We start from the raw sequence: 13,640 nt of genomic DNA, 5'->3' as shown, positions 1-13,640 counted from the left end.
TAGGATTGTTATAAGGAGGAAAAGAGATGAAGTAGCATAATGTTTGACACATGGTTCTTAGGTGTGTGATAAATTTTAATTCTACTGCCCTCAAATATACAAGCTCAGGCATACATATTTATTTATCTGTTGTAGTTATTTTATGCCAAAAAAAAAGTTTATGAGCTAGTTCTTTCCCCCAAACCCCCTCTTTTTTCTTCAAACTTACACGTATTCTTCGTGGTATAATATTTTGGAGGTGAATTTCCATCATTTTTTTCTAATTATGCTAGAAAAAGAGTGAATTTTTCCCTCCTCTGACCCTACTCAGTTGTAATAGTTTGACTTAAGTAACTCAGATTTAATGACTTAGTGTATTTTGTTTCCTAAAAGTAAATCTTTGTATATTCCTATTCAGTGATATTCTTTATGTCTTAAAGGAATTTGATGTTTTAAAAATAACTCAATTCTTAAGTATTCAAGGTTTGATGATCCAGTGTGAAATTCATGCCCTTCTTTCTGTTCTTTTGATTATTTTATACCTACCTCATTCAAAGTACATCTCAGACCTTTTGAATTTATTAGCTGTTTTTTGTTAAATTAAGCATGTTGAAGAAAAAATAAAAGTAAATGCTAGTCTTTGAGTTTCTTTATTTCAGAGTCTTCCTCCACTCTAAGCACTATAAATTAACTCGTTTGCCAATTCCTAATTGACTACATAACCTTACCCATTCTTATTTCCTTCTCTTAAGTTTTTTTGCTAATGTTCAGATAATCTCATATTTCTTAAGTTATAAATTTTCATAATACAACATAGAATAATTTGTATATGATGGGTTGAAGTAAGCAAATCTGGATGGGTTTTGTAGGGCTTATTAATTATTAGAAAAAAAGCCTGAGGGTACTAGATTTTTGTGGAAAGTGTATGTTTATAGTGAAGAAGCTGTAAAGAGAGTGAAAAGGAAAACTAGAGGAAAGAAAACTTGACAGATATAGAGAAAAGAGGGAGAAAGAAAATGGAGGGAAGAGAACAAGAGATGAAGGTTTAGAAAAAGTTTGAAGAAACATAAACATTCAAAAATGGGAAAAGAAAGCAAGAGAAAAAACACAAATTTATTAGGCTCTCATAAGGGTACTAATTTAGTGGTATATTGGGTTCCTAAAGGGCTCTAAACTCTTGTCTTGGCTCTTTGGGTCACCTTGGAGAAGTCAGTTAACTTATCTGAAGCTCAGCTTCCTTATCTGTAAAATGTGAACTTTGGACTAATCTTCAAGGTTCCTTCTGGCTCTAAAATTGTATATTTCTTGTTTGTCCTTTGTCGGTTTGGGTAGGACAGGTGAATTCGTAGGGGAGGCTACTTGCTTTGGGAATGGAAAGGAGAATACTTTAAGAAGGTCTCTTGGATGAATTATGAATTTCTCCCCTTTCCTTAATACAGATTTCAGGAGACTTAAAATATGAATATTCAAGGATTTGGTTGCTGTAATTGATTTTTTTCCTTATAACTTATATTTTTATCTTTAGCCAAACCTTGAATAAAGAATGACATATCTTGCCATAAGTATTTAAGGGATGTGCTCTTATTCCAGTTTGTGCAGTGGAAATAATTAGTCACTGAGAAAAACATTCCTTTGGGAAATTTGCAGCTATAGCTGACTTTTGGACAACATATTTGGGGAGAAGGATGTAAGCTCCCTGAGGATAGGAGCCTTTTTTCTCTATTTTGTTCACTGCTATATCCCCAGCAGCTGGAACAGTAAATGTTTAGTGAGCTATGTGAAAATTATCACTGGGTGGTTCGTTTCGGGAAGCATCTAGTGGGCCTAGGAGAAAACTATGTGCTTGAAAGAAGGAAAAGACTGATTTCTTCTGAAGTTATCTTATATACTTAATATAGGTTGATTTTTAATATTTTGTTCTTCCTTATTTTGTCCCAGATTCAGAGAAAGTGCTGCAGGTAGTGGTATACTCATCACAAAACTTATAGTGATCAGACATATAGTAACTAAATCAACATGTAATCTAGGCCAGATTTTTTAAGTTCTCTTCATGTGACTTAAAGAAATACAGAACCAAGCTTGGGTCTTCATGGAACATGAGTGAAAAGAGTACACATAGATTATAGTCATTATATTTAAGTTGTATACATTGGCTTCATTCAGTTGAGAAGCAAACTTTAGGCTGAGTACTGAGGCTGGTAGATTTAAGGGAAATTTTAATAATCCACTGGTATCCCCCTAGATTAGAAGGTGGTACATAGTTATGCCTAAAGGTAAATTTTATAAAGATATTTGAAGAAAACATTCAGAATATATTTTCTGTTTTTTTGAGGTCATAGTTTCAAAATATGCAGGTTGTTGCCGTTTTTGACACAAAATTAGACCAAAAGGGGGTGGGGGTGGGGGGAGTCACTTTAAATCTCTAGCACTTGTCATCTACTTATTCATTAGCACTCACTCCCTTTTATCACTTTTATTTAACCTCCAGTTAGAATAAGTTTGGTTGACGTGCCATTCCACGTAGACAGAAACAGCATAAAAAAGTGTGTGTCAGAAAGATGGAGGCAATGGGCCATTCATTCATAGGCAGATATGATGACAAGTAAGAGCTGAACAGTCTTACTTTGAGAGATAAAAGGGGGGAAAATAAACATCTAGCACATTAGGTATCCATAATAATTATTCTGAGTCATTAAGAAAATAATAATTTGTATTTTATACTAATAAAAGGTAGGAATTATGTCACTTTTCTAAAAAGCTTATTCCAAACATTTATTTTTTAATGTTTTACATCTGAATATTAAACCCTCAATAGTCTTCAAAAATACACCTATTGGAACGCATTTATTCCTACATCTGGCCCCAGGAGTGCTACTAAATAGAAGGTGATCGTACTTTGAAATTTATTTATTTTTAACATATATTTTTATTGATTTCAGAGAGGAAGGGAGAGGGAGAGAGAGCGAAAAAAAACATCAGTGATGAGAGAGAATCATTGATCAGCCACCTCCTGCACACCCCACACTGGGGATTGAGCTGCAACCCAGGCATGTGCCCTACCTGGGAATTGAACCATGACCTCCTAGTTCATAGGTCGACGCTCAACCACTGAGCCATGCTGGCTGGGCTACTTTGAAATTTAAAAAAAAATTTATATATATATTTAAAAGTTTTGTTTCTTGTAGCTATGTCAGGTTGAGTTTAATCAGTTGCTTACATTTTATGTTGGGTTTGTAAAGACTATAATATTGAGAAGTATGTGTGTATAAATAGTGGTAAAAAGACTTTCTGAAATGCATTTTAAAAGGATCATATAAAAAGTTACTTCAGCAAAGCGAGGTTAAATGTCTGTGTACTTCAATTATTTAAAACACACGATTGAAAATTTTTCAAAAAGCATATTTGTATAAATTGTTTTTATTGAACATCAATCATCTAATTTGTCATTGACAGACATAGCTTATTGTAAAATAGAAATATGAAAGCAATATCCACTTATAATACTACTAAATTTCAGACCAGGACATTATTTTTGTTAAAATCAGAGTCCATTTGGAGTGAATTGAATATATTCATTTAAAATTTGCATATTATATTACATGTTAGATAATTTTTAAATGTTTTAAATTACCAACTCCAGAAGATGGATAACAATTTCATTCCTGATGGCAATGAATTTCCTTCTTCTGAATTTTTTTAATAGGTGCACTAGGCCTTCCAATGAGGGGGATGAGCAACAATACCCCTCAGTTAAATCGCAGCTTATCACAAGGCACTCAGTTACCGAGCCACGTCACGCCAACAACAGGGGTACCAACAATGTCACTTCACACGCCTCCATCTCCAAGCAGGTATTTATTGGTGGACCAGCATATTTCTCAAAATGTATCTTTGTAGAGTAAGCAAGCTTTTCAGTTTTTCATAAGTTAACTAAATGATTCAGTGCCTTTCACTGAAGAAAAGAAAGTTGATACCCTCTGCTAATTTTATTTCATTGCAAATTGATAAGTTTAGTTTAAGATGTTTTTATCCTGCAGCTAGCATACTGGTTGTCAGCTGGTGGGTATTAAGGTTTAATTACCACCAGGGGGGCTTTTCCAAAAGCTAGCTCTCTTCCTCAAAGGAGGATATGCAATTTAAAATCACTCCTTAGATAATTCTGATTATTGCTCCCACACCACACATCCATTGCCTCTAGTGAGAATAAAATAAAACAGATTACATAGATGATGCATATTAGTATAAAGAAAGAAGGATGACATACATTTGGAATGAAATTCTAATATATATATGTGCAATACATTTGTATTATTTTATGTTATAGTCACAGTAATAGTTCTCTCATCTTAGATAGCACCGTATATCAGTTCCACTGTAATTTGCCCTGGTTGGTTTATGTACTTTGGCTTTTTTTTTTTTAAGGGTAGAATGGCTGGACAAAAGAAATTAATAAAAATTAGCAATGCAATTTGAAAGTATATTTGAAGTTCTAGGATTAGGTCAATTGATTATTTACAGAGAATTTTAATGAGTAATTATAGAGAGTTTATTTAGTATAATGGACTTCTTTTTCAGGGGTATTTTGCCTATGAATCCTAGGAATATGATGAACCACTCCCAGGTTGGTCAGGGCATTGGAATTCCTAGCAGGACAAATAGCATGAGCAGTTCAGGGTTAGGTAGCCCCAACAGAAGCTCGCCAAGCATTATATGTATGCCAAAGCAGCAGCCTTCTCGACAGCCTTTTACTGTGAACAGGTAAGATGTTTATTGATACTGTGTATAATTGTCTTTCTGGGTATTTTCAAATTTGCCTTTTCATATTCAGCATTCTGTTCTTGAGTCGTGGCTTCTGTCTCATAAGTGTTTCATCATATATTTATGACCAGAGATTCTCTTTCTGTTACATATCACAATTTTAACCTCTCCAAATTCAAGACACATTCTTTTGAAAATCAGTTTTATTTTAGAAAGTACATTATAGCTTTTTATTGTTGCTCTTAGAAGAGGATTGTTTTTAGGTTGCCAGCAGGCAGATTTTTATTGGTATGTTTTTCCTCTATTAAATGAGGTCGGTCACCTGTGCGTTAAGAGACTTGTGAATAGGACATATTTGACTATTACTGCCTTTCTTCACTTAGGCTTTGGTTAATACCTTTTCAATTGAAATTCAATTTCGTACTTACTTTGGAGACTTTCTGAACAAAGGCTTTCTCCGACTATTATCTATAGTATTTGAAAATTGTCATGTCCTGGGATTTAAAACAAAAAGATGAACTCTTACACCTTTTCATACCTTTATCTACAATGTAAGGCTTTCTTGGGAAGATAACATTTAAGTTTGCCAATATTTTTTAAATGGGGAACTCCAGGGAAAAAGAGGACCTTGCTCTAGTTGTTTTCATCATACCCAGTTATTTCACTTTCTTTTATCTAGTACTTGTAAAATCTGAGTTAAAGTAGGTTATTAGGACATTTTCTTTTTAATCTTCATCTCATAAGCTTCAATTCTTACTTTTACTTAGACTTGAGAGCATTTCTTTTATAATCATACTGCTTTTTTAATTTTAAGTTATTATTTGTAAAGAGTTATCAAAATTCTCATCTCCTTGATAGCTTCCTAATCATGTAATACTTCTTGAGCTTTATCACATCTTTCCCCATTCTTATAGTATTGTTCATTGAATGTATATTTAAATTTTTGCCTTTCCATATTTTTTTACATTTTAATTGTCTTTAAAAAATAATTTGTTTATAAACTGTTGATGATACTTTGTATCTCTAAAACCCTGCTTATTACTATTGATGAGTTATATTTATTATAGAACGTTTTCATCTCTTAGCACTTATTCAGTGTTTGAAGGTACCTATATCAGCAATTCTAACATGCTATTAAACCAACATTTCTATAGGCTTTCTTACTCTTCTCTGAAGTATTGTTGTTGCACAGCTGCATATTTTATGAAAATAGTGTTTGGTCATAGTTAGTTTTTTAGACATAGGCAAAAAAACAAGACACCTGTTATCTTCAAACAGTTTAACCCTACTAAGAACATGGATACACTGTCTTTTATTAGACTTTTTGATGTTAAAAATTCTTACTATCATTGTAGAATTGGCTTTAATTCCTTTTGAAATTCTTTATTACTTCTGGACTTGCTTTAAGTTGAGTCTTATTTTTTGCTTTGTTTTTCCATGTTTAGGCTTGTGCAAAAAAAAAAAAAAAAAAAAAAGAAGGCACTTGTAACTATTTACCAATTATCAGTTGTTCATTAATTTTTAAAATTGATGGGGCTACAGGAAGATTTTTTTTTTCTTTTAAGTATCTGAAAGATAAACAATATTTAAATAAGAATGATGTGTTTTAGAACACTGACTTCAGTTAAAGAAAAGCATCATTTACTTCAGATGAACTAAATGTTTGAGTGCCTATTTCCTCCTGACACCTAAGGGCAGATTATGCACAGTTGAATATGACGTGGACTCGGTTTATGAGGAGTGTATATTCTAGTTGAGGAAGAAAGACTGTATGAAAAATCTTTTATGGACAATAACAGTAGCATACTTTCCCAGTAGTGGAAGAAAAGTATTCAGGAACAGTGGTGCTACACTAAACTGCCATAGTTTTGAGGTTAGTTCTGCCAGTATATCCAGTAAGTTGGCTCTCCAAGAAGACTAAATGGTACCCTTAATCTTTGTTTTCTTCAAGACTTATAAATTTTTTGTTTTTTAAGTCATCTGTGTAAGATGTTTGGTTCTCTGTTGTTTATGGAAGGTCTTAGGGAGATTTTAAAATAAAATTAAAGAATTAAACTCAGGAAAACAAAATTAGTATTTGTTTTAGAACATATTGTTGTTTTATATGAGGAGACCAAAAGTATACACTTTTGTTTATCTTCATCTGAAAGTTAGTGTTCTTACTGTATATCTAAAATTATTTTCTATGTACCCAGTATGTCTGGATTTGGAATGAACAGGAATCAGGCATTTGGAATGAATAACTCCTTATCAAGTAACATTTTTAATGGAACAGGTAAGCTTATTCTGGAGATAGTACCCTATAAACATATCGTAGATCTTTGAACTATAAAGCAATTGAACATACTGGTCTTAAAATATTACAGGATTTTTTTGTGTGTTAAATTGGTAGAATTTAATTTAGTGAGAATTTGACAAGAATAGGACTTAATTCAGTGAACAGTTCAGAGATATTTAAATATATTTTTTCACTTGGCATGGTAATAGCATAGTTTTATAACTTCACTATTATTTCCTTAATACCTAGAGGACCCTAAACATTAACTAAGCCTTTATATATGCCTCTGAATCTTTTTTGCTTCAAGAACTTTTCCTATCCTCAGTCCTGTCACCATAGTCTAAACTAGGTTGGGTGGTATGGCATTCTAGCCAGTGAGACCCAGAATGAAGAAATCTTTAACATTATATGGAGCCACTTATAAGTTTTTCTTAACAGTTTTAATACTGATTTTGGCATTTTAACCCTTAGAAATTTTATGTGTAAAATTCAAAATTAATTACATGGAAAACCAACTCTGATATTGACAGTAAAGAATTCTTGCAGTCTGTTGATTTATTTCTGTTAGCATCTGCTTCAGACCAAATAGGAGGCTTTGTTACTATTCTGCTACAGGTTTCACCCTCTTCCACCCTTGCCTCCTAAGAAAGGAAATAAAGGATGTTGTTATGGTCATAGGAGCCAAAATAAATATGATTGTTTGAGAGAGAAATGTATGTAAAAGTAGAAGGTGAAAGAATGATCAGTTAAATGGAGCATATGTGGAAGCTTGAGAGAAGATTTAGTAATGAAATGTCATCTGTGGCTATGGACTTTGATTTTTAAAGTTATCTCTTTAGCAGCATGAGTTGAATAAATGAGACTTTAAAATTCGAAGTTTTGGCATTTCAAAGTTAACAATTTGTGTTCAAGATGTTAAAATAATACGAAGTACCACATCCCATTATTTCTAAAATGTAGATTTTTTTAATATCTCTGAAATTAAGCTGCATCTCATAGTTTAAGGCAGAAACATTTTAAATGTACCATAAAGTAACTGTCTGACAATGCCATCTTATATTCTGAGTTATGGTTTTATATATGTCTATACATTTTAGAATTATTTTTAAAGTTGTTTTAACTAAGAATATTTCATGATAGGAAAATTGTTACTAAATCCCTAAAAATATAAATTTGGGGGTTAATTAACTATGTTAAGTAAAAACTATTCTCAAATAACATGGCAATTTAATTTCATCTAGAGGACCCTGAATATGTGTATTAAAAATTAATATATAGTTAATTTGTAATCAAATAATTGAAAAGAGATTACTGTTTAGATTGAAACTGTGTAAATTATTAATTTATATTTTATTCATATAGTGTCTTATTAAAACTTAAAATTCATCAACTTCAATTTTTAAAAAAATCAATGGGTATGAATGATTTTATCTTTTACCCTTCATAATTTTAAATTGCTACCTAACTTGGAATGTTAAGAGAGTGTATTTTTTCTATTAGCAATTATCTTGAGATAAAAGTGTTTTTTTCCTGAGATTTTCTAATTACGAAACTTAGAGAAAAAATAAAATTAACAGGAAAGAAGGTAAAATAAAGTGAGAATGGTCATAAAACGCTAGGTGAAAAAAAAGCTATATTGCAGGCTAAAACTAACGTAGAAATTAAATTCTTTAAAAATTAGAAATACAAGATTGTAAGAATTATAGAATAATAGAAGTTAAGAAAACAAGGGGATGATTAAAATAGGCAAAGTATAAATGTTGGGTTAAATTTTATTTTTTAAAAGGAAGCAAGCTGAGTTTATAAAAATTTAAAATGATCAAAAATAAAGTTTATTTAACATATATTTATTGAGCGCCTACTGTGTAATAGGTAAAAAAACTTTTGGTCTTTATGTCATATTCCCATGCTTCCTAAGCATTCAGCAGACATGGGAACCCTACTTGTAACCCTAGTTATGCTACCCTGCTTATTTCCCCAAATCAAAACGCACATGCACTTACACACATGCATATATATCTGTGATGAGACCAATAGACCACAGGAAAGAAGTCCTTACGGTTTCTGTTTCCACTGCCTCCCTTCAGATATGATTCTAGCCATTGCAGGAGGCACTGTTATTCTCACACTTGTATATAATTGAAGCTCCAAGCATTTCAGATATAAGCTCTGCTTTTGGATATAATGAAAAGAGCAGTTATATCACAATAATCTCTCTCTTGCTAGCTAAAAAGCTATAACTTTAGAGTATCATCTTTCACTGGGGAAATACACTGTACTACCTTATTCTTTATTCTTTACCTTAAGTCTCTAAGGTTTAAAATTTTTATTATGATAGTTATATTTTGCTTTGCTGAATTGTCCATGAAATTCTTTTGTCCATGAAATCAATCCATGAATATTTATTGTGCACCTGCATATACCTAGTACAGTGCTGTGCATTATATAGGAAGAAGGCACTGTCATTTCAAATTATATTATGGTTGGCCTCTAATAATATCTTTAAAATGTTGGTTGAATCAATAACTGGTGTTCCTTCTTCTTATTTAGATGGAAGTGAAAATGTGACAGGATTGGACCTTTCAGATTTTCCAGCATTAGCAGACCGAAACAGAAGGGAAGGAAGTGGTAACCCAACTCCATTAATAAACCCCTTGGCTGGAAGAGCTCCTTATGGTAAATAAGCTTTTTAATGATGGCCAATGGAAAGTTTCCATTGCACATATGTATACACATACTGGTACTGGTATGTTTTCTTATCAGAGTAGTAGTATTTATTGGAGTTGATATACCCAAAGTGCGTTTTCCTTCCAGAATGCCATCATAGCAAAGTTAAATGGGAAAACTTAGTTTGTATAGAAACACCGAAAGGAAGTCCTCATTGGTATTCAGAAGTTATTTTCTTTTGGCAGTTCTGCATTGATACACCTTAATGATTTTGTGATCTGCCTTTTATTAATTCATCACACATTTATAAAAAGAATACAGTATTAGTGATTAATAATGACTGACCATACAGTAAATATTTTTTTCTAAGCGAGTTTTTTAACCTCCACACTATTGACATTTGGGTCAGATAATACCTTGTAAATGAGGGGCTGTCTTGTACATTATAGGATATTTAGCAACATCCCTGGCCTCTGCCTGGTGGATGCCAGTATCACCTCTTACCTCTCACCTTCCCCCATTGTGACAACCACAGATGTCTCCATAATTGACAAATGTGTAGGAGAAAAAATTGCCTCCTGTTGAGAACCACAGCTCATGGGTCATGTATAGTTTATGTAGACTCTCCGTCACCATTAAAATATTCCATTTTACTGTCTCTAATAAGAAATTTGTCTTATAGATGCTAAATGAAAAGAATAGGGGTGCTAAATATTTTCCCTGTATTCCTTGACCTTTAAATGTTCAAATGTATATAATACAGGATTTATTTGTATATTATAGGACAGTTGTAGAAACATGTGCAGTAACAATTTGGACATGAAAATTATGTAGCTGCAATGTAGCCGTATTCTTTTTATTCTTTGCACATATTGTTTCTTTTTGGCAGAACCTAATAGAGACCAGTAGCAGAAAACAATGAACTTAGAGGGATCAGTTCATCACTCTTACAACTGTTTTTTCCCCATTTTCAACCTAGAAGGATTTCCATGCCTTTCAGAATATGAATATGAATAATATATGAAGATGGGAAAAACATTGTTCATATTCTGAAGTTTCCAAATCAGTCTTCCAAAAATAACAAAAAATGATCTGGAAGTTGAGTACCTAGCTACTTGATTCTCAGTTCAGACTCTAATGTTTTTAACCTTTCCTCATAGGTCCACTTTTTCATCCCTTTAGTCATTCCCGTTGCTCTCCTTGGACCAACTCTAGTTTCTCCATATCGTTCTTGAACTGTGGCGCCCCAAACTGGATATTGTCTCCAATAAGGGCCTGACTAATGCCAAGTATAGTGGGAGGATTACTTCCCAGTTCTTGCATGTTTTACATCTATTACATGGAGTCCAAGAAAATCTGAAATAATACGGAGTTGTTTAATAATTGATTGCAATTTGCTCACTCTGTAAGTCACTTTCAAGTAGAATACTGACATGTTCTCTTAAAATTTATTTTGTTCACTTGTATTTGACAACTGGTATTTATAATAGCTAGTCAAATATTTAAATAAAGCAAGCTTTTAAACAAAAAAATTAATGATTATTATCAATATCAAATTATGTCTTAAACACTTATTTCCCTTGCATTATTTGTATATTGAGTTATTAATCAATATATAAAAATGTAGTTCTATATTGTTATTCTGAATACTAATTTTTTTGAAGAATGCTTTCAGAGCAAAATAAAAATATTTTTGGTATATTATGAGGAAAGTTAACTTTTTATAATTTTTAGCAAAATATCATAAATATCAATTGCAATTCTCTGGATTATTTTCATTACATAGTTGGAATGGTAACAAAACCAGCAAATGAGCAATCCCAGGACTTCTCAATACACAACGAAGACTTTCCAGCATTACCTGGTTCCAGCTATAAAGATCCAACATCAAGTAATGATGACAGTAAATCTGTAAGTAACTGAGAATTATGTATGTCAGTGATGTAGTGTTTTCCCTTCAGATTTCTCTTATATTAACAGTTTTATAGACTATAGACTATATTAAGGACTTACTAAATACTATTACAAAATTGTTTATCTTGAATATTCGTAATAATCTAACTTCTGAAGAATGTGGAAACTCTTTATAACTTAGAAGATAGCCTATTTTTTTCCTATTTCATATAGGTTTGCAAATTTCTGTTGAACTTCTCAGAGTTAATTTAGACTTTTATTGTAGTCCCTGTCAGCTGGATCCCATGAAGTTTGATATTATAGCCTTCTAAGGAGCTGTGTTTTTCTTGAGTAAGTTTTCTCCTTGAAGAATCTTTATACACATTTTTATTCCTGTGTTGATTCAGCCAACTCAGCTTCCTCTTTCTGACTTAATGAATATGTTTATTTCTTCCACATTTCACTGAAAATAGCTTTTTTTGTGTGATGGGAGTTTGTATATTAAAATTTTGATAAAGAAGAATATTGGGTAAGAATTAAAATAAATACGAATTTTAAAAGTGCGTATGTTCTGACTTATCTTGGAGGTTTTTATGGTGATATTTAAGTATTTAGTTTCTCTTCTAAATGAAAGTATTGAAGAGTTGTAATTTCAAGTGTATCCCGAAGCATGAAGTCCTGAGATGATAGTTAACATATTTTGTCTGTGACTGAAAATCTGAGATAAGAATATGTTTCATATATTCCTTGTCCTTTAAATGTTCAAGTGTGTATAATACAGGTTTATTTGAATACTATGGGACAGTTGTAGAAACAAAAAAATTTAATGTAGAACTTGGAACACAGGTAACTTACTACCAAATTAAATATAATAAAGAATGAATAGAAATGTGAATTTGAAATTTTTATATTTAACAAAAATTAATGTTACGTTCAATTTTTTTTCATGTTAGAATTTGAATACATCTGGCAAGACAACTTCAAGTACAGATGGACCCAAATTCCCTGGAGATAAAAGTTCAACAACACAAAATAATAACCAGCAGAAAAAAGGGATCCAGGTGTTACCTGATGGTGGGACTCCATAAAATATGTCAGTGGTATTATAGAATTCTTTTTTTCTTTTACCTTTTCAGCAAAGATAAAAATGACTATGTTCTTCTTATTCAGGTCGGGTTACTAACATTCCTCAAGGGATGGTGACGGACCAATTTGGAATGATTGGCCTGTTAACATTTATCAGGGCAGCAGAGACAGACCCAGGAATGGTACATCTTGCATTAGGAAGTGACTTGACAACATTAGGCCTCAATCTGAACTCTCCTGAGTAAGTTTTTTTCTTTCCTTCCACATCTGTACGTAAGATCTCCCTGCATATCATCAAATTATATCACCTGCTGCCACTAATTGTTACTGTTATCTGTTGAATCATGGGTCATTCCCTTTCATATTAGCTCCTGTATCTCGGTCATTTCACAATATTACTCCTCTTATAATTTGGCCGTTTAAACACATATATGATCTTTCTAAATCCTGACATCTCGGCTCCTTGAATTTCTCTCATCCAGAAATCTTACCCCTCTACTATACCTCACCTGCTCGCCTCTTTTGTCATCCTTTTGAGCTTGCCATTACTAGTAACTTTAGTTTCTCTGTAATTTTAAGTCTGTGCTCCCATGCCACTTCTTATCTTCTATCTCTCTCCCTGTAGTGTTGGCTCCTGTAATCATTTGACTCTGTTGGGACCTTCAATCCATTCTTTTACCTTCTTGTTGTTCTGAAACATATCTCTCTCTCTCTCTTTCCCTGCAGTGAACTTGCTTCCTTCTTACCCAGTTAAACTCTGTCGTCAGTCATACTGCTCTTCTACATATACTCTTGACTGCTCTGCCCCTCTCCTGCTTTGTCATACTTGCATGGCAAAAAACTATAACCCTGGTTATATCTCCGCCTATTCTATTTTTGACTGAGCCTGGTGGGAGAGAAGCTTACAACTTCACTGCCTGGTTTCATTGTAGATGTACATCCAGGAACGGGAAAAGTAGGACCTTAATTCTGCCAACCA

The 13,640-nt window shown here is 32.6% G+C and overlaps 1 protein-coding gene across 18 annotated transcripts in view; it reads left to right on the top strand.

Annotated features, from left to right (window-relative positions):
* CNOT2 (CCR4-NOT transcription complex subunit 2) overlaps positions 1 to 13,640 on the top strand; it is a 118,621-nt gene that overhangs the window by 91,322 nt on the left and 13,659 nt on the right. For all 18 annotated transcript variants that reach the window (XM_036300495.1, XM_036300499.1, XM_036300494.1 and 15 more), the window contains 7 exons: positions 3,683 to 3,830; positions 4,555 to 4,737; positions 6,933 to 7,012; positions 9,566 to 9,691; positions 11,469 to 11,593; positions 12,529 to 12,649; positions 12,746 to 12,902. In XM_036300495.1, the coding sequence (XP_036156388.1) occupies positions 3,683 to 3,830; positions 4,555 to 4,737; positions 6,933 to 7,012; positions 9,566 to 9,691; positions 11,469 to 11,593; positions 12,529 to 12,649; positions 12,746 to 12,902 (940 nt within the window). The remainder of the gene's footprint in view (positions 1 to 3,682; positions 3,831 to 4,554; positions 4,738 to 6,932; positions 7,013 to 9,565; positions 9,692 to 11,468; positions 11,594 to 12,528; positions 12,650 to 12,745; positions 12,903 to 13,640) is intronic.

The sequence above is a fragment of the Myotis myotis genome, unplaced genomic scaffold (assembly GCF_014108235.1).
Source record: "Myotis myotis isolate mMyoMyo1 unplaced genomic scaffold, mMyoMyo1.p scaffold_m19_p_3, whole genome shotgun sequence".
NCBI lineage: Eukaryota > Metazoa > Chordata > Mammalia > Chiroptera > Vespertilionidae > Myotis > Myotis myotis.
Note: the sequence above shows the minus strand (reverse complement) of the source record. Positions and strands in the feature narration are given on the sequence as shown.